Here is a 20020-nt window from a genome sequence, read left to right on the forward strand (position 1 = left end):
TGCATTTTAAACATCTTCATCATGCTGAACCAGTCCAAGCTACAAATAGAATTAACCTCACAACGCAATCTGCTTCATGGGAAAATCAAAACTTCTATTAGACATTTTATATCCTGTATTTAAAACACGGAGGTTCTCTAAAGGCAAAGTTCAGTTTGTGCAGATTTTCACCTTCGTAGCCAACAAGCTAAATCATGTTTTTAATGCCTGTGTAAAGCATAAAAAAATATAAACTGAGAAATTACATTGGCTTATTTTGCTAAGATAATGCAAAAGTATGGACTTATCACTCACATACCTGCCTAATCTTAGACGGACATGTGTTTCTTTCACTCAGTAGATAAAGAATGAAAATAATTTGCATGAACTTTAAATATTCCAAAAGAAAAATGCTAAAGGCCTACATTTACAGGCAGTTACTTTCATGGGAATTGCGAGGTTGAATACAAACATGAGCAGCACATATATCTACACACACGCGCACACACACACACACACACACACACACGCACAATTGGCCTGAGGAGTTATAATTTTGAACAGTGACTTTCACTATAAAACCAAAACACTAGCATTTGGCCTTTCACACTCTTCCGCTTCATTCCTTAACCAGACATGTTCGGGATCTCTACAAATGTGTCAATGTGCATGTACATTTACTGATATGATACATATGCATGCAATACATGGCCTGAGGCTCAGCAAACCTACTAGCGTTAAAATAATGCCATGCAGCCATAAAGATTTGCAACTGAGGTAAGAGAGCCTGTATGTAAGGAACATTCAGGAACAAGATCATGCTCCGTTGTACATTCATAATGGCAATTCATGTGACTGACAGAAATCACAGTGATTCATTTAGCCTATATTTAATTAAGGTGGTTTGGAGGCAGTTCCATTACGAAAACATTACAGTGCCTTCTTTGGTTTCATCAGTAGTGTCTCATTCTTAAGCTTTTAGTTAGGTCAATAAGTAGATAGATAGGTAGATATGGGGAACTGCCTTTTTAGTATAGTTTGTCTTACAGGAATTCTTCCCTGTCCTGAGTTCAACACAGTGACACTTGGGAGTAGTGTGCTCAGCAGATAATCTGCAAAAAGTGTAGTGCATTTGTTAGAAAATCACACAGAATAAGAAGGGTCCCATGTGAGCTATTAAGTTGACAAACCCCTCAATGTTTAGCTTGCTTTATTTCTTTGCTGCAGATGATATGTTAAAAGCTGGTTCTATTTAATCATCACAAGATCCCTTGTTCACTCTGCACCTCTGATCCTGACTGCAGTTGGACTTTGTTCCAAATATGGTGTTTTCAACTGGCTTCAAAGTACCTGTGGAGTCTTGTTGTTCATTAGGTTCAGTGTCTTTTTGGGGATCAGGAGTCTGATCCGATTCATGACACAGACTGGGCACTGAGACTCTGTGTGTTTCCTGATCGGACGAGCACAGATCCTGCCATTTCTTTCTATTGGCATCAATTCCATCGACCATTGGCTGCAGCTTCCTGTTGAGCTTCAGCAGTGCCTGGGAACAACACAGGAGAGTTCAGAGTTGATTTTTTCCATAGTTAAACTGTGCCCCAATAAATGTTAAACTGGAGACTTCATGGGTACCAGATAAAGGGGTTTGCATATCCCATCGATCCACTCCATCTGAAGAGCAGGTAATTCATCTTTGCGGTTGCGGTCAAATATAGCCTACAGAGGGTGATACAATTCTGCCGTCAGTGACCAAAGGCGTTTAACAAAAATATTAGACAAAAAAACTCACCAAGTCAAGGACATGGTTTGAGTGTATGCTGACTTGAGAGCTTTCTTGCTTACCGCTGGGGTCAACTTAAGCTCAGACCTCTCTCTGTCACCTTGTTCAAAGAATTCACTCGTCACCAGCTCTGCAACCTTATGACATAAATGCCACCCATCATCATTTGTTATTTTAATCAAACAGGATAAAACAATTTGAGCGCTTTAGTTAAAGTATAAATATAGCAAGTAAGATAGAGAGCATGCACATTTTCTTTTGCTTAAAACTATACTAAAAACATTGATTTTTTTCAGATACCATCAAATACCACATATACATTCACATCTTAAAACATGAAAGCATAGATATGAGAAATTATCCCAGTTGCTAACACCTGTTTGGATATCTTCCAAGGACGAGTCACAGCACCAAGATCGCATGCGGTCATCAACATTGACCTGTCAACGACATCAATTCAAGCTCAATACTAGCAATTTGTTTTTGCAAGTTGCAGTTAAAAGAGATTTGGGCAAAGTAAAAAATGTTATCGATGTAGCACAAACCTGAGGACTTCTCTGTGTCCTTCATCTGTCCAGACAAATTCTCCAGAGAGAACACAGTCAAAGAATTTGGTTCTGCGCCTTACAATGCAGTGAGAAATTCAAGGATGCAGCAAATGTTAAAAGGCAAAAGAAAACATTCCAAAGCAGTTTTTTTACCACATGAAAAATCCATCTTAGCCAAAAAAAATCTAAACGGTAATTCTTCTTATTCAGCATAAGAATTTACACTCAGAATCTGTGATAATTTTTCATTTTCAATTTGAACATTGAATATATAAAAAAGACAACTTACTCAAAGTGCAAAGTAAGGTCTGTGGAGAGAATAGCCTGCTTCAATAGTTGCATCATGTTGCTGTACTCCTTAGAGCAGAGGTTTGCAAAGATATTGTGACCCTGTGAGAAAAAATAATAGCACATACAGTACACACTCACACCAAAGCAGGCAAGGATGAATAATAGCGGCTAGAATGTCTTTTTCCAGCCAATGCATTGGTAAAGTCATTGCTCACTGTCAAACAAAGCCCCCATTATCAATGTTAATTAGCAATGTATATGGACTTTCCCAGACCTCTTTTAAAATAAATCAATAAAGAAACAGTTCTTAATGATCAAACTGATCAACACCTGAGAAGAAGCAGCCTCATAACGTCCCTATTGGTCACTACTGCCGCCTACCCACAAGCAGTTTGTGCCCAGCAGTGTCCCAAAGTGCAAACTGCATAGACCATGCTTTCTGGTAAAGACCACGAGGGCTTTAACAAATATGCTTAAACACGTGTCAAAAATTTCAAAATGTTCCAATAAGGATCAAACATTTCATCATGAATGACTGTAGGCGTTTTATTAGGTCAGGTGTTTGTGTTATTTTGGTAGCCTTTCAAATGATGTTACAGTAAAAAATTGACTGTTTGTCTAACATCAGCTAAAGTAGCTATTTGTCAATTAAAACCACTAACTACAGGTAAATCCAAAACCATCATATCCCACAAACCTCAGAATAACTTGAGCATTTCAATTGGATAAAATTGGTCTGACCTCACTTTGCAGAATCATGACAGCATGGTTGAAGTGATGATGCTCCAAGGTGGCTGATGTCCCGTAGAGAAGAGCCAGAGCAGAACCTGTCCTGAAAGAAATAAACTGAGTGTTAAGAAGTCGTTGCAAATGTTAGACACCTGTTTTTCAAAAAAATAGGCATGGGTCACCTACTTGGCTTGAAATGCATTGTTGGTGCCTCGGTGGTCCAAGTCATGACACAGACAGCCAACCATCAGTGCCAGTATCTCGGCATCTGACAGCTGGAAGCTGGCTGTCTGACAAAAGTAAAGCAGATAGCCATGAACCTACTCATCCACTCAGACAAGTCAGTCATAAAGTGGAACTGTTTTGGTTGGGATTTGTAGGAATGGGATAAATTGTGATGTGACTGGAGAGGAGAGAATAGGACAGGACAGGACAGTATAGGATAGGCGATAGGGTAAGATGGGATAGAATGGGATGGGATTGATTGGAATAGTATTGGGTGGGATGAAATGGGATAGGATAGGATTGGATAGCATGGGAGCAAAAAGGGTAGGACAGATTGGGAGAGGATGAGATGTTTTTGGATTTATTCTTATCTGTAGAAGTGGGATAGGAAAGGTTAAGATGGTAGAGGAGAAGTAAATGATAGAATTGGATTGTATGGGACTTTTTTTTATCAGAAGAGGCATTTCATGTTTGCATGTTCTTAACAAACGTGGTCAACCTGAAAATTTATCATTCTGTTTGACGCATAACTCAAAGACTCCTCCTTTGAATTTTCTCTAAATTATGTTTGTCAAGTGATTAATTTCATCCTACTAATCTCTTTGTGACCGATTGCTGATTTGCTTAAGATCCACATGTCGTGTTCAGCTCTGCCTCTTAGATTATGTTTTGGATTGCACTGTTGTCTAGATTTTGACTTTTTTTATTTCTCTGCTTGTGATGTAGTTATTTCCTTTTGCAAAGACAGTACTCACTTCTCAGACTGTGCCTTGCTTGTGAGTTCAGTCACTTGTGATTCTGTGGTCGTCACACAGCATGTATACCTACTCTTTTCATTACAGGCTTTAAAAATAACACTATTGTTTTTTAGGGTCTAAGTTGGTTTATTTTGGTGGAGATGTCCTTTATTGTATTAGACAGTCTGACAGAATGAAGTACTATAGAAGCAAAGATGGTGCTAAATGACTCAGGATGGAGACAGTATGGCATAAGACGCTGGCTAAAGACATTGCACATCAATCTGACTTAATCAAAGTTAATATGTTGAAACTTACTGTGATCATAACAAACATGCACTGCGACACATTGAAGGCATGTCTCCAGTTATGATATGCCACAGTTCGGTAGTTTTTCCTCACAGTCAGAAGCCAGCGACACAAAACCTACAGGAAGCCAGACACACAGGTTACATACATTAAAAAAAGTAACAGCATGGTCTCTAGCGCCTGTCCCACAGCCTCACCTCATAGTCGATTTTAAACTTTTGGACGACTCCAAGCTCCAGAAACATCCGAAGAGAAGCAGTTATCATGGCGTCATTGTCCAAGGAGAAGTCATTGAAGTGGAACTCGTCTATGCCCAACTCACTGCTCAGAGGGATCTTCGCTGCCTTAGAGGAAGAGGACAAAGCTGTCAATCAAAGAAGTATGCAAGCAACAGGAACCTTTTTGTTTTGAAATGACAAATCACCTTCAACCTCTAACAAGCATCAGTTTTCATACATTGCACAAAGTATAGTGATAATGTTCATGTATGAATTTGTTTTTCTTAATGAATACCTTGAGTCTGTCAACTTCCACTTTGGAGCAGGTACCATGATAGGACAACATCTGAAATCAAAGTATTGTTTTCACTGTGAGAAGAAGAATGCTAATGATGAAACCCTAAAGCAAAATCAAGACAATCATTGCTCTTCAGAATTTTCATGCAATCCACCTCTCCTACTTGTTATGTATTCAAGATCAAAGAAAGTACAGCTCTTCTTTCAAAACCAACATGTTGCCATGTTTTTGTTGCCTGAGAGAAAGAAATCCATCAGGTGTTTAAGAGAAACAGTAAAGAGTATGTGATGGAAATACTAGTGTGTGTGTGTGTGTGTGTGTGTGTGTGTGTGTGTGTGTGTGTGTGTGTGTGTGTGTGTGTGTTGCCTTTGATGAAAGGTGAGCAGACTGGCACATGCATTTATCATTAATTATTGAAAAAAGCTGAAATATTTATATCTGAGGAGAACCATGTTTGCTCAGGATAATGTGAGTGCTCAGGTTAGATACGGGGCAGTGGAGCAGAGCGCAGATGGTGACACTAATGAGTATGAAGAGATTCTGTAAGGATTAGCATTAGTCAGTGACGCCATTTTACGTTTCAATTATATATATACCAAAAACAGTAAAAAATTGTAAAGCTATACAGCTAATACATCTTTTTGTTTTGGTATGCTATTAATGGTTGTTATCCAGTTCTGTGAATGTCAGTGAATTTGTAGCATCTCTCAATCTAATCAAGGTTTTATTTGTAAGTTTATTTTTTAAATTTTAACAATTTGAAATTCTTTTGGGGTAGAGCTAAGTAGATTTCTCAAATTTGAAAGAAACATAAATCATGTGAAAAGAAAAGAAAAGGAGAAGGAAAGAAATCCATACAAATAAATCAGTCTTAGGTTTCTTAATTGGTGGAGGAAACTAAAAGCGGTGTTGTTTCAGCTGATTAGATGCAGTACGTACATCCAGTGCAACAGACTGCTTGGCCCACGTCTTCTTCACTTGATTGTACATCATCGTATTATTAATTCCCAGTCCACAGAATATCACAAATGCCTGTACACAAAGAGAAAGGCAGAGAAAACGCATAGAAACATGTCACTTTTAAATCTAACTAATCTAACTAATAACAATTACACTTTTGTCCAGTCCACTGTAATCAAAGTTTGAAATACAACTTACCTCAAACAGTCTCTGATCTGCATCACTGAAGGTCTTCCTGTCCAAGCGATTCAGTATTTGAGCAACACCTGTTGGAAACATGTACATTTTGTTAACAGTATCATGAGAACTATTTCCCGGTGAGGACAAAATGATTATTTCAAGTTAATATACCAATTATCTGATGAGTCCGATTCCAGATAGGGACACACAAGACTGATCTGATGTGAAACCCTGATGCCTGATCCGCCTGCAATGAGATGAAACAGTAACAACAGAGAAAGACTTTTTGTTTGAGAACTCTATTTTCTAGGATCTACAAGGCCCAACATTTTAATTTTGACTAGAAAACTATAAAATAATACCCATAAAACAAAATAAAAATAATACAATACAATGTATGTGGCTTAAAAACATTAACCTACATAGTTCTGTTATGTTGACGGATCAATCTATGTCACAGCTGAAATGATTCTATATTATTGATCAGTTAAAGGTTGTAGAATGTGTCTGTGTTTTTGTGTGGGCTTTAATAGGTCTAATCGAGATACAACTGTGTCCACACCTCGGCATCAAAGCGTGGGTCCTGACACACATCGCTGATGTTGACAGGCAGTCCTGTGGAAGCCACAAGCTCAGCAATACTGTTATTGATCAGCCAATCAGAACAGGATAGCTTCTCCATGCTTATGTGGACAATAACACAAACAGGAAACAACAGTCAGGGAAAGGGACTTAAATATGTGACACAACAGAAGTAAATATTGATTGAGTTATGCCACTTGAAACCCCCCTATGTTAGAAGCATATTGATGCTATTCATCTCACCCGATGTCACGGTCCACGTTGCACAAAGGAGACATGAGCTCAAACGTCTTGGAGAACTTTACAACCTATAGAAAAAAAACATGCATCCATCACAAACAGCAGCAATATCTTTTAGCAACAAAGGTAAAAGACATTTGCACAAGGAATGTTACATCATTCGATACAAATAACGGGAAAATATATATATCCGTTAGGCAGAAAGAAACTCCATGGCTGATAAAGGGGCCGAGCTGAGGTCTCACAGGTGAGTCGATGTCTTCAAGAAGAAGCACAGAGCAGCGTTCACACTGCAGGAGCGTCAGCGCTCGCTGCATGATCTTTCTCACAATCTTCTCCAGGTCTGTCTGCTCCTCAAACAGGTCATTTACCACCTCCAGCAGAGTCTGTGGCAAAAACAAGGACACCGTTTTAAAACATTTCTAATTGAAGGATTTGGGGTAAAGAATTGTTGCAACAAACATAATTGTTAGAGTAAGTCTCCAGTTGTAATAAAACCATCCAAAATCTTTTTGCAGATACACAGCTCACATTCTCTTACCCTACTCCTCTCATACTCCTTGCGAGACTCTGAAAAAAGCTTGGCATTGGAAATAGATATTCCACAGAAAGGAAGATACATCTGCAGTACCTTGGTAAAAAAAAACAAAATAGAAACAAAGATAAGATGCATGCATTATATACATGCATTATATATCAATACGTAATTTGTGTTTTTACTTAGGCATTTAACCGGGTAGTAGAAAAAGACATTATGTAAGGGTGGAAAGTCATGACAGGGTTAGCTGCCTCGCTGCACAAGTTTCTCTCAAATAGATTGCCGGTTAATGAAGTATTGATTCAGAAGCAAAAAGGCATTTAGTGAGACATCAGAGGCCTTAAATGTCTAAATAAGCTGACAGATCAAGACATTTCTTTTCTATTTTTAGTGCCTTTGTTGTTTAAAAGTATTAAAAGGCAGAGCTTTGCTTTCACTTCATTTTGAGTTCTCTTTAGAGTCACACACAGCAGCAATCCTTGAAATGCTGAAACTTCTGCAGACTCATCACTTTGTTTAAAGCTGATTCCTTTGATGAAGTGGCTGGAGATCATACGTATAAAGCTTATTCCTACAACTTTATTCTGCCATCTTGTGGACAAAAAGTTGCATCTTGGTGAACTATGGAAATTGGTGAAAAAAAATGGTTAGATGATTGCTGCACTAGTGCTCTCTGAATTTGGTTGTCTTGTTTGTTTATTTTTATTTTTTATTGTGCAAATGTGAAGAAAATACAAAACAGCGCATACAAAACATAGAGTAGGAGGACAGTTTAGACAAACCGCAAAATATTCAGACATCAACTAGTATAGACTTCAACAAACAAAGACATTACAAAACAATAGGAAATCATAATAAAGAAAAAAAGGTATAAGCAGGGCAAAGAAGAGAGAAAGGTGTTTATGTGTGTGAGTTTTCATCTATAAATGTGTTGATGTGTGTATTTATGTTGGTGTGTGAACGGTGTGAGGGTTTGTGTCATGTTTATGTTGCGGGGTTAAGGGGCTGCAGCAGGAGTTTTGGGGTCAAAGGTCCACTCCAGGTGATATGATATGAGGCTATGGAGGACGAGGCTGGGGAGGCTGATGGCACCGTTTGTCATATCCCGCAACAGCAGCCCCCAGACCCTCATTTTGCAGGACCCTGCCAGTTTAAGGAGTGCAACCCCCCCCCCCCCCCAAGTGATAAATAAATAGTAAATAGTTTTTTAAAACTGGTTTAATGTTCTGGTGTTGTAGTTTTGTTGCATTGTCCTGCCCCTCCCTCTTGAGTTTAATAATGTATTTATCCAGCTTGAGTGAAATTACCACCTTGATTTTTTTTTATTGCCTGGCAACACACTTCTACAAGGAACCATTACTTTTCACAGAAGTGCTATACACAAATTTACTTTTGTATCAACAAACTGGGAGAATGAAATTGTATGCGTAAACTGTTGAACCATAAATTAAGCTTAAACATGCAGATTATTGTGAACGCACATCAAGTGCATTGCCGAGGGAGCAATTGAAAGTGCATCCACTCAAAAGTGTTTTCTATAATGCATTTGTATTGCACAGCCAGATATATTTAATGCTGCATGAGAAAGAGGTTGACCTCCTCTCTTCATTTCTCTTGTGAGGGAACACATTCCCCTTTCTCCACAGCCATTAAAAAGGGATTCACTGTAAAAACAGTTTTCAGCTTTATGGCTCAAGAGCCTCTGCAGTGAAGTGTGTGTGTGCATGTGTGTGTGCGCACATGTGTGTGTGTGAGTGGAGTGGAGGGGGGTGATTCACTATATACCACAAGAATCCAATTTTATCTCCATCTCGAAAATGCTCTAACTGGTCAAACAAAGTGGAATAGTGTTAAAGAGGCAATACAATGATGATAATGTGAAATAATCCTTCTGATGAATGTTCCATTAGTCACAATCAGCCTCACCTTCTCATCATCCTCAGTGAAGGGTGTGCCCATGGGATTTTTGTTGATTGCTTGTACAACACCAACGACTTCTCCATCGCTGTTACAGATGGCCATGCAGAGGATGGACTGAGTCTTGTAGCCTGTTAACTTGTCGATCTCATCACTGAAGCGGTGGTCCTGGGGAGAGATGATTGCTTGTATATCATTCATACATATCCACACATGTACACACGTATCATATACTGTACACTTGGTTGTGTAAAGATGATACCAGTTCAGCCACACTCTCTGCAACATTTTGGCTTTTACGTGCGCCTCGAGTTCAATACTCTGACGCCCTGTACGGTGCTACTGTATCTCTGTTTTTATTTATATATTCATATTTTTGTTTTATACCATAACAGAAAAAGACTCGCTGACACACAACAACTCGATTGCAGTGACAGACCTCAGGGGGGTCCGCATTGTCATGTTGCCTTAGCCTCCCAAGCAGCCCAGGGCCAAGATATAATGATGTAGAAGGCAACTGGTCGAGTGTGTAACACAAGAACTGGCTTGTGGGAAGCAATGAGAACTATTATTACGATTACTTTTCTGTCTTTTTTTTTTTTTTTTTTTTTTTACTATTATCGGGGGCAAGCATTTTTCTGAGACATCTTTGAGGTTATTACCTACATCCTCCGTTTCCCCGGGATAAGCGACCCCTTCAATGAACTTTACAAACAGCTTGTGAAAACATTGTGATCAATTTACTCCCAAGGGTGATCCTGTTTACAGACCAGTCATACATCTATAAACATAGCTTCCCTAACTGTGACTAAATCTGCATTAACTTTTGTCTCAGTGTAATAAAATGGCTCATTTACCTCATATGCGTTTGGTATGTTTACAGTTTCCCCGTGCTCTGCAACATATCCAATGATTCCTTTTCCCCACGGAACCTGTACCTCATTTGAGTTCAGGGTGCTTGAAGATGGCCTGACTGTGGTACCCGAGTGCACATCAAAAAATTTGGACACAAGCGTCCTCTTGTGCGCGGGTCCCTCCACAAGGAACAGCGAACACCTGTCTGCATCCACCAGGATACACACATTTATCAGGATCTTATAACTGAGGTTTGTCAGGTCCAAATCATTGGAAATATCCTTCACCAACTCCAGAAAAAACTCCCTCTCGTTGGTTTCCTTGAGTCTGTATTTGTAATCGATGGCGCTGGACGCGTACTGGGGCACGTTGACCCTGGACTCCAGCAACGCGCTCAGGATGTGCGCTGTGGTCGGAGGAAGGGAGCTGGCTTTACGCAGGAGCGCGCGGCGCCTCATGCTAGACTGGGAGTCATGCTCGCTCAGGCTCACATGTTCGTCGTAGGTCCGGTGTGCGGTAGTGGCTTTGGAGCGAGCAAAGTTTCGTCGCAGCTCCATGTGGGACGATCTGCGACGGAGCCCGTCCGGGTTGGTCGGCCAAAGCGGGTCCCTGGCTGCGCCGCGCTTCTCCTCGGCTGTAGTGACTTTGGAAGGCGGGTGCTCTTTTAGCCATCTGCTCACCTGATCACACTTCGCCTTTCGAATGAGGTACTCCTCGAAAAGATCTGGATGGAGATCCAAAAACGCCTCTATATCCGAGAAATCAAATGTTGTCATCGTGTAAAGCTGCTTTAGAGACACTCGAATATAATAGAAGAAGAGTAAGATAAGCGGTGATGCAGCCGAGCTTCTCAGGGAAGTGTAGTCCTCAAAACATTTATTTATCCGTCCCCTGCTCGAGGCAGTTTTCTTCCCTGATCGAGCAGAAGTGGTCAAATGGACTCAGTTTGTTTCAGACCGAAGGGATGACGCCTGAGAGAGCGACAGCATACAGCTGTCAGTCAATCAGCAGAGATTGAGCGGGGTCTCTGGAGATTTCTGAGGAACACTATGCAGAGGTGTAGAAAAGAAAGGCGCATACATATTCTCCCTGCAAATTGAAAAACTGCAGGGCAGGCTGTTCTCTCGCTCTCTTTATTCTATACCACCAGAGACACTCTGTGCAGGGATCCAATCAGAACCGAGAAACGATTTAATGTATCATCTACATTGAAAACGTGCAGGCAAGACACCGTTTCTCACAATGCAGTGTGTAGTTGGAGTGTTTGAAAGGGGCAGTTCAAGTCAACAAAGAAATACTGTATATGTAAATGAATGGACTGATTGATGTTGAGGGATATGAACTAATGGAGATTAAGAAGTAATTAAAACAGTACGCCTCCATTCAAGCATACATTTTTAATTGGAATAGATTGATTGATTTCAGGCTAAAGTACTTCATGACATTATGAGACTTTCTGACAAGGATATGTCGAAATCTAATTAAAAAAAATAAAAAAAATGTGAAGTTCATATTGCAAATCCTTCAGTTTGGACCAGTACAGAGTGATGCACCAAAAATCAAAAGATACACAGCAAACTTCAGGAGCATTTATTGTTTCGAAGTCAGTAGGGGCCAAAAGGAAAGTTTTGGGTTGCAGCTTTTTTTTTTTTAAACTGTGGGATTAAACTGGCAGTTTGCAATGTACGTTTAGAATATAATACCAAATCTTTTTTTTTTTTTTTTCCTGTATCACAAGCTGAATTAATTTCCCAGTGTGTTTCAGAGGTTATGGCTATACAATTCATTCTGTTGGTGTGTTCAACTCTGTAGGGTTTAAGCATCATCCTGCATCTGCACAATACGTTTCACTGTTTAGTGGAATCACTGCAGTCTGAGGGGCATTTACAATGCAGTAGCAGGAAATGTAATCCGCTGGTTCCGCAGGGGCAGAGCAGGGTAATTGGTTACTGGACTTAGCTTAGGCTGCTTGATAAGTCTTGGACTGAGCCTTTGGACAAGGTCTCTTGGGAATCCCAATTAAAACGCAGAATGCAGAATATGGGTCCTCTGAGGGCCAACAAACAAGGTAAACCTTACTGCTCGGAAACATGACATGTCAAAGGAGAGGCAGCTTGCATTGATTATCAGTCTTGGCTGTGAGCGGATTGAATACGTGTGTTTTGGTGCAGTTTTTCAGGTAATTGATTGTTGAAAGAATGGGATGGCAGATCAGGTGTGCTGTCCTATTTTAAAGGCCCTGAAAATGTATGAAAAGGGGTAGGTAGTGTGTTCTGATGATAAAATGTTTTGGAGATTGCAAAGGAGAGATTTCTGCATTAGTTTTTCTCAGTGAATCAGTAAGATAATCCATGCACATACTTGATGAATAAAACCAAATTCTGAGGGGCTTTAATGTCAGTGATGTTGTTTCAATTACTGTAAAACAACAACAACAATAACAACAATTCAGTCGTAATGCAGACAAGAGACAATCAAGCTTCTTCTTATAGGCTTGCCAGACTGGGATGATTTAAATGCACCTTTGTTCACTCACCAGGAGTTTTAACTTTTTCATACTAAAGGTGAACAGCAGTTGAGAGCACTCACCAAGGGCTGACACAATAGTCAAGGTTCCTTAACGGGGACAAAATCTCATCATGGTGTTTGGTGGAAATAGCGATCTCTTGAAGAAGGCCACATTTGAAACATCTAGGTGACTTTTAGGTTTGAAAAATCAGAAGCGTGACTTCTTTCAAAAATGAAAGAAGGAAACATAAATGAAAAAGACAGAATTTTGAGGACAAAGTAAAAAGCTCATAACTCCAACGCATTTTTAACATGGCACCTTGATCCTCATAGATTTACTGAGTCCTTTGATATGTAACACATGATAAAATGGGTAAAGCCATGTGCATTACAGTTCCTTTTTGTGTTCTTAAACTTGCACCAGACTCTCGTGTGTAGTCCTGAGTGAAATGCAAGCTCCATGTATGCAGGCTCGGCCGAGGCAGAATACCAGCACCATGGACAGCGCAGTTTTACCCTCCACTAAATCCTCAGGAAATATATTAACTAAAAAAATCACACAATTCCTCAATAAACTATAAAGGTGCCTGTTACTACTTTCAACTGCTTCAGTGTTGCATCGGAATACAGACGTGTTAGGATCAGACTTAAAGCTGTTCCTTAGCACTTACTGACGTTGTTTCCTCCTCTCTAGGTCCTTGCTTGTGATGCACTTACTCCCAGATGTACGTCACTTCGGACAAAAGTGTCTGCTAAATGAAATAGTAGAATGGCAGAAGAAAATTTGATTGCATAACCGTTTAACTGTTTCCATGTTGCATAGGAATGCAGACAATGAAAACCTGACTCCTGTAACAACACACCTCTCACACACACACACGCACACCTTTCACACACACACACACACCTCTCACACACACACACGCACGCACACACACACACACCTCTCACACACACACACACACACACGCACAAACACACACACCTCTCACACACACACGCACGCACACACACACACACACACGCACAAACACACACACCTCTCACTCACACACACGCACACACTCACATGCACACACACACACACACACACACACACACACACACACACACACACCTCTCTCACACACACACACACACACACACACACACACAGACACACACACACACACACCTCTCTCACACACACACACACACACACACACACACACACACACACACAGAGCTTGTATCTGGTTTCAGAGCTTGTAAACTGGACCCTGCTTGATTTTCATTCTGCTTAGCTCTGTGAGATCACCAGACTGTGAACATTTAATATTATCAGATTATTATGACGCCTTTGATAACTGGATGATGGACATTCTGATCAGTGATTGCGCACTATATATCAAATTATCGACAATATATGAAAATTCAGCACAATTTAAACCCCAGTTTTACAGCTGTTAGCCCCAAAAAGATAAAGAGTAACACATTTTCAAAAGGTTTTGGTTGATTTTAGTTTTTGTTCAAGCAAATCAACATAGTTATGATGTCGCTTCAGCATGTCTCAAATGTTTTCATAGCAACACTCTGCTCACTCACAGTGTGCTGTGGGCTAGGTCGGGTGTCATTCACTCTGATCCTTTTGTTTGTTGTAACTCTGGCTGTCCAAGGAATTCAAACCCACCTCACTGCTTACAAGAACACAAGAGAGTCCAGTCCTATCGACGCAAGCCTCACTGGTATCTATTTCAGACGAAGAGGGCTGCTTCCTATACGTATCTACACCAGGGGAATATTACACACTTATTGGCTATCTCAACTCAACTTCAACTTAATTTTCCCAGAAGTGCGATTGGTTTCCCAGCAAGGCATTAAAGGAGAGATAAAGACAAAAAATAAGATACAAGTAGAAAGCTAACGAGGTAATATTGAAAAAGGAGAAAGTGATTTGATTTCTTCTGGACCATTGTCTGGTAAGTGTTTTTTAAAATGTTATCTTTTTATATTTATTTTCTTGTATTTGATTTTATATATAATTATTTAATGGATATTGTGGCAGAGTATTGTAGCATAGCGAGATAGTTAAACATAATCTGGCCATAGCACCTATCCTCCTGATTCATATTCCTCTCTCTTTACTTATACAAACATTTCACTCCCTTTACCTTTCACCCTCTCCCCACCATCCTGTATTTTGTGTCAGAGCAGCGAGATGGATCCCAAGTCATCAATACACCACAGCATCTCACCTGGTTTAGGTGGCAATTATCACCTTGGTTACGGAGGAAACGTCATAAATAAGTGAGTTTAAACACAGAACTTGTTCAGAAAGTCAAACATAGTTGCGGGATTAAACGTTTTTAAGTGTTTTACCTTTACAGGCCTATCATCAGTCAACGTTGCTATTACAATACTGGCAGAAAGAAAAGTAAAGTTCGCCTCAATGACCAGCTGTGAGTAGCCATGGGTCTATATTTTCATTCAAAAAATAAAACATTTAATTATAGCAGGATAAAATGTAGTGAAACGAATGCACACATTTTCTTTGCATTTTCAGCGTACCAAAACCGACTGATATAAATATGGCGTGAGTATACTTCTTCTGTTAAATCATGGACAGAATAGAGTTAGTTTCTCTCTACTTGCATATAAACTTTACATTCATCTTATTTCCCTGTTTCTGTAATAGGGAGAAAATGATAAAGATTGCGACTCCAAAGCAGCATCCCTATTCATCCCACATCTCCCAGTTTGCAATGTTCCCGTCATTCTGCTCTCCAGATGATCTGGAAACAGGAGTCAGAGCAACTTCCAAACTTGTCCTCAACCCGCTGATCCCAAACAGAGCACCTGATGTCACTCTGCTGAGAAAAACTAAAGGTAAGAGGGCAACGTATAAGATGGAATATTTAGTTTCCTGACAGGTCAAAGATGTCTTTATTTTCCATTGCACAGGAAATCCATATCGGCTTGAGGTTTTGGATTCCCCTGTTAAAAACGATAATAAAGCTGTTCTGTGGACTGGTGAACATGGCTTCTTAGATGTGAGTACTGAAATAGTGTTAAAGTAGTTGGCTATATATTTTTGACATGATCAAATATGTTAAGAATGACAACTGTCTGGATGATTTTCTCAATGTATGACATCTTAATCCAGCATTCAAAGCCACTGAGGGGAGAGAAGCAGCTTTTCTACCCCAGTCCTCCAAGGACTGTGCTGCCCAACCAAAGACTACGAGACTGGGATTTGACATTATCTGAGCGGACGAGCAACATGCTGAAAAATTTAGAGAGGACACACTGGCTCACCTCTTACCAAATGCACTACACAGGTGAAGGTGCCTTAACACTGTTAGGGACTGTAAAGATATTATTGGTACTGAAACTTACACCATATTTTAGAAACACACAAGAAAAGTACAGTCTCTTGTCACTTGTAATTGTTTTATATTATCAAAATGATGTATGAGTCCTCTAAGTAAGGGGTGATAATGAAGCCACGATACGTGATGTAAATTTTGTTATTTATTATTTGAAGTTTGATTCTTTTTCAGGATCAGGGCCAGCAAACCCTTTAAAGATTGATGACTTCAGAGAAAAAATGAGCGACCTCACTGGGATGAATTCACTTAAAGCCCCACTGGTAAAACCCTTAGAGCAATGCACATTTTGCCTTTTGTACAGTAGTATTCACAGTGTGCCATAAAAAAAAAAATCCTAATCCTTTCTTTCCCGACAGAGAGAACGCTCCTTCCCTGTGTTTGTTCCCTTGAAACCGACAAAAGGATGTAGAAGAAGACAAAGGAGCTGTTTAGGAAGAAACACCTACAGTCCTTTTGGCTCCGAACCCCCAAATCTATCTCCATCTCCAAACCAAAGCATTGCTTCAGATAATATAAACCAGCCAAGGCTACTGGCGATCACAGCTGAGCATAATATGGCCCCAGATCCGAACCAAAGGGTTCACAGCCAATCAAAGAACAGCTCAGGTTCCACAGGGGCACAGAGTGCTGAGCCATCCCAGGAGGTCTTTGACAAACAACAAACTGAAAAAGATAGCTCTGCGCACAAGGGCAGGGAGAGAGAAAACAGCAGAGTCCAGTTTAATGAAAGTGTGTTGCAGAGCTGCCAAGAGGCTAACGCTGACACAGAGCGACTCCTGGACCTGCACCACCGCCAACTTTACCAGAGAGAGACAGAGGTCAAAACAGAGGAAAACCTGTGTGTTAAAGATGAATCATGTAGTGAAAATAAGGGATTTAGAGTAAGCAGAAATGTATCCAGTCTGGGTCACTCAGCTGGAACCAAAGATCTAGCAGGTACAGAGTCAGAGATATTCTGTAGGTCTTCAGAACAGGAGAAACTGGGAAAAAGCAGTGTCATTCCACACAGTATCTGTAACCCCTGCATCCTGCCGAGGCCTTCTGTCCAACCCGATTTTCTCCCCGAGGGCAGACTGGGGACTCTCAGTCTACTGGATCTTCAAAATTCATTCAGTAGGACTGCAGCCCATCACAACTTTAACAACTCCATCACACATGCTGCTGTAAACCTGAGGGATAATGTGGCCACGGGGAAAAAACACGTCTTCCATGGGATTAACTGTTACTACCTGCATGGATAAACCCAATGGATGAAAGTCTGACATCATGGAGGCAAAATGAGCCATATTCATTTGACGCTTAGAGGCAAGTTAATACCTTACTGTAAAACTATTCATATCCTAATGAAGAATTTGAATTGCTGCTAACTAAATAACTAACTAAATGACCACATTACACCTGTCCTTTCCTCCCTTCACTGACTAACCGTGAGATTTAAGATTTTTATCATCTTATTGCTTGTTTTTAAAGCCTTCAATGGCAAGGCCCCACCCTATTTGCTAACTCCCTATGAGCCTGACCGCTACCTGAGATCCTCCAGCAGGGCCCTACCAGCGGTTCCTAAAACTCGACTGGTCACAAAGGGTGACTGAGCCGTATCAGTTCGTGCCCCACGGTTGTGAAACTTCCTGCTTGGAGCTGACAGAGAGGCAAACTCAGTGTCCTCTTCAAATCTCTTCTTAGAACTCACTTCTATCGATTGTCTTTTTCTTAACACTTCTTTACCTGATTTTTATTGATAGATTTTGTATTGATGTTTGGGTCTTATTTACCTGTTTATTAGCTTTATTTATTTGTGTATTTGTTTTTGCTATTTTTGGATGGCCTCTGTGAGGAGTTTTTAGCTGGTAATGAAATTGACTGAAATTCATATTGAGCTACAAAAGGATTGACTGTTTCTATTCAGGAATTTTTAATGCGGCTAAACTCTGCGACATCATCAACCTTTTATTTATTAATTTTACATATTTTATGGAAAAAAAACATTACTCTCACATGCATAGAACAATTTAGCAAAGATATAAGAGCTACCACTTTGGCCACAGGGGTCGCTAAAGCAGACACAAAGCGAAAGTTACTTACAGGAGCTTTAAGATGTAGAGTTGGTCAAATTGCATTTTTTTTAAAACAGTAAAAAAAAAAAGAAGCAGTTTGCTCGGATTGGATTGGTCAAATACATCAACATTGAAAAAGATGTTAGGACCATGAGGTTATTTTCTGCAGACATGTGATACAAGCATCTGATCTGCCTGAAATACGAGTATGGAAGAAGAATTATAATTAAAAAGAAGTATAATTGCTAAGTCTGAATATTAGAGTTTAATACTACTACTACTACTACTACTAAATTTTGGCCACTATGGAGATTTTGGGGGCGCTGTTTCCCCCTTTTGGTAAAGGTAAGGAGACCCCGTTTCTTAAGGTTTGAGTGACAGTCTGACAGTCAGTGCAGCGTCTTCATCAGAAAGTTAAGAGAACTCCGTTAGCTCGACATTTTATCACCTTTTTGTCATGACTCTGTCAAAAAGTCCATCTTATGAGACGTAAGTATGGATAATGTTTTCAATAACTTTATTAATAATCCTCATTTATATTGTGAAACCTTTTGAATGATAGTTTATTTGTTGTCGGTAACATTAACGTTACCTTTACACTGTTTTTAACTGTAAAATTAATATTATTTCATTTGATTATTAAGCACGACTGGAATAAATGTCAGTGTTTTATATTTCTCTCCTGCTGACAGTGACAGATAATCCTCTTTGTTTGACTCTTTCATGGTTTCTTTATTCATATAAAGTCTGAAACGTTTCCTTCAATCATATCGTAGTCCATACATTCTCATTGTGAATATTTGTAATGTAGTTTATTTTAAAAGTCGGCATTGTTCATTTTCAAATCAGACTTTATTTGTATAGAACTTTTCATACAACAGAAATGTATTTGTTCATGTTTGGGGGTATTTTTGAATTAATATCAGGGTACATGACTATTTTAAAGCCTGCATGTGAGATTGGTTTGAATTAAAAATATTTTATTTTAATTATTAGGTGTCAGAGAAGTATCCTATTCTCCTATGTATATCAATCTATCTGTCTGTCTAGTGTGAAATATCCAGTGTTGTTTTTTTGTCATTAGAAATGCAGGAAACAATCTGTTCATATTACAGGATGATTACACTTTGTTTAATATGAATATTTATTGTTTTTTTATGTGCACATAAGACAAAGTCAACTTATTTCTGATTTGTCAAAACAAACAAATCTTTACATTACCAAAATCATATTTTTAACCCTACAGTGTTAATGATCACCTTGTATGACTAACTGTAAGATAACCACATTATTTCTTGTGTCAGACTGCCTTTAGCGAGGTGTTTATAGCACATGTTTATAATGTGGTCACAGTGAGAATGTTAGTGTCAACTTTTTCTGCTTCTGGAAGTTGAGTGTTTATCATTGTGTCTAATAAAATATCTAGAAGGTATTTCTCTTACTGTTTTTTCTTGATATTTATGGTGAAAATAAAATCAATCAATCAGTATTTGTAAAGCGCCAATTCATAACAAGTGTTGTCTAGAGACGCTTTACAAAAGAGCTTACGGGATAATATGCAGGAAGGATTTCTCCTTTGTATTCTTCACGTTCCTGATGTCCACACTTCCTCGCCGCTGAGGTGGAGGTCGGAGCAGGAAGTGCATGAATGATGACGGCACAGTGTGATGGTGGAGGCTGGGCAAGGTGATCTCTCTAAATTCA

The 20020-nt window shown here is 39.6% G+C and overlaps 1 protein-coding gene across 1 annotated transcript; it reads right to left on the reverse strand.

The window, feature by feature from the left end:
* Positions 1-320: 320 nt before the first annotated feature.
* pde11al (phosphodiesterase 11a, like) lies at positions 321-11506 on the reverse strand. The gene is made up of 20 exons (XM_061050802.1): positions 10389-11506; positions 9541-9699; positions 7618-7707; positions 7322-7462; positions 7080-7144; positions 6817-6937; positions 6426-6501; positions 6273-6340; positions 6054-6146; positions 5112-5162; positions 4796-4942; positions 4608-4715; positions 3514-3617; positions 3340-3430; positions 2597-2697; positions 2305-2382; positions 2136-2199; positions 1822-1896; positions 1612-1695; positions 321-1522 (listed from the first exon to the last, which is right to left on the reverse strand). Exons 1-20 carry the CDS (start codon positions 11160-11162, stop codon positions 1232-1234), a joined length of 2781 nt encoding a protein of 926 aa, XP_060906785.1. The 5' UTR covers positions 11163-11506; the 3' UTR covers positions 321-1231.
* Positions 11507-20020: the final 8514 nt, after the last annotated feature.

The sequence above is a fragment of the Labrus mixtus genome, chromosome 11, assembly GCF_963584025.1.
Source record: "Labrus mixtus chromosome 11, fLabMix1.1, whole genome shotgun sequence".
NCBI lineage: Eukaryota > Metazoa > Chordata > Actinopteri > Labriformes > Labridae > Labrus > Labrus mixtus.

Coding starts and splice junctions, on each gene's coding strand:
- pde11al (XM_061050802.1), bottom strand. CDS start 11,162: ATGACAACATTTGATTTCTCGGATATAGAGGCGTTTTTGGATCTCCAT. Junction 9,700..10,388: donor ACATACCAAACGCATATGAG/GTAAATGAGCCA, acceptor ATCTCTCCCCAG/GACCACCGCTTCAGTGATGA. Junction 2,383..2,596: donor GACCTTACTTTGCACTTTGA/GTAAGTTGTCTT, acceptor CTGCATTGTAAG/GCGCAGAACCAAATTCTTTG.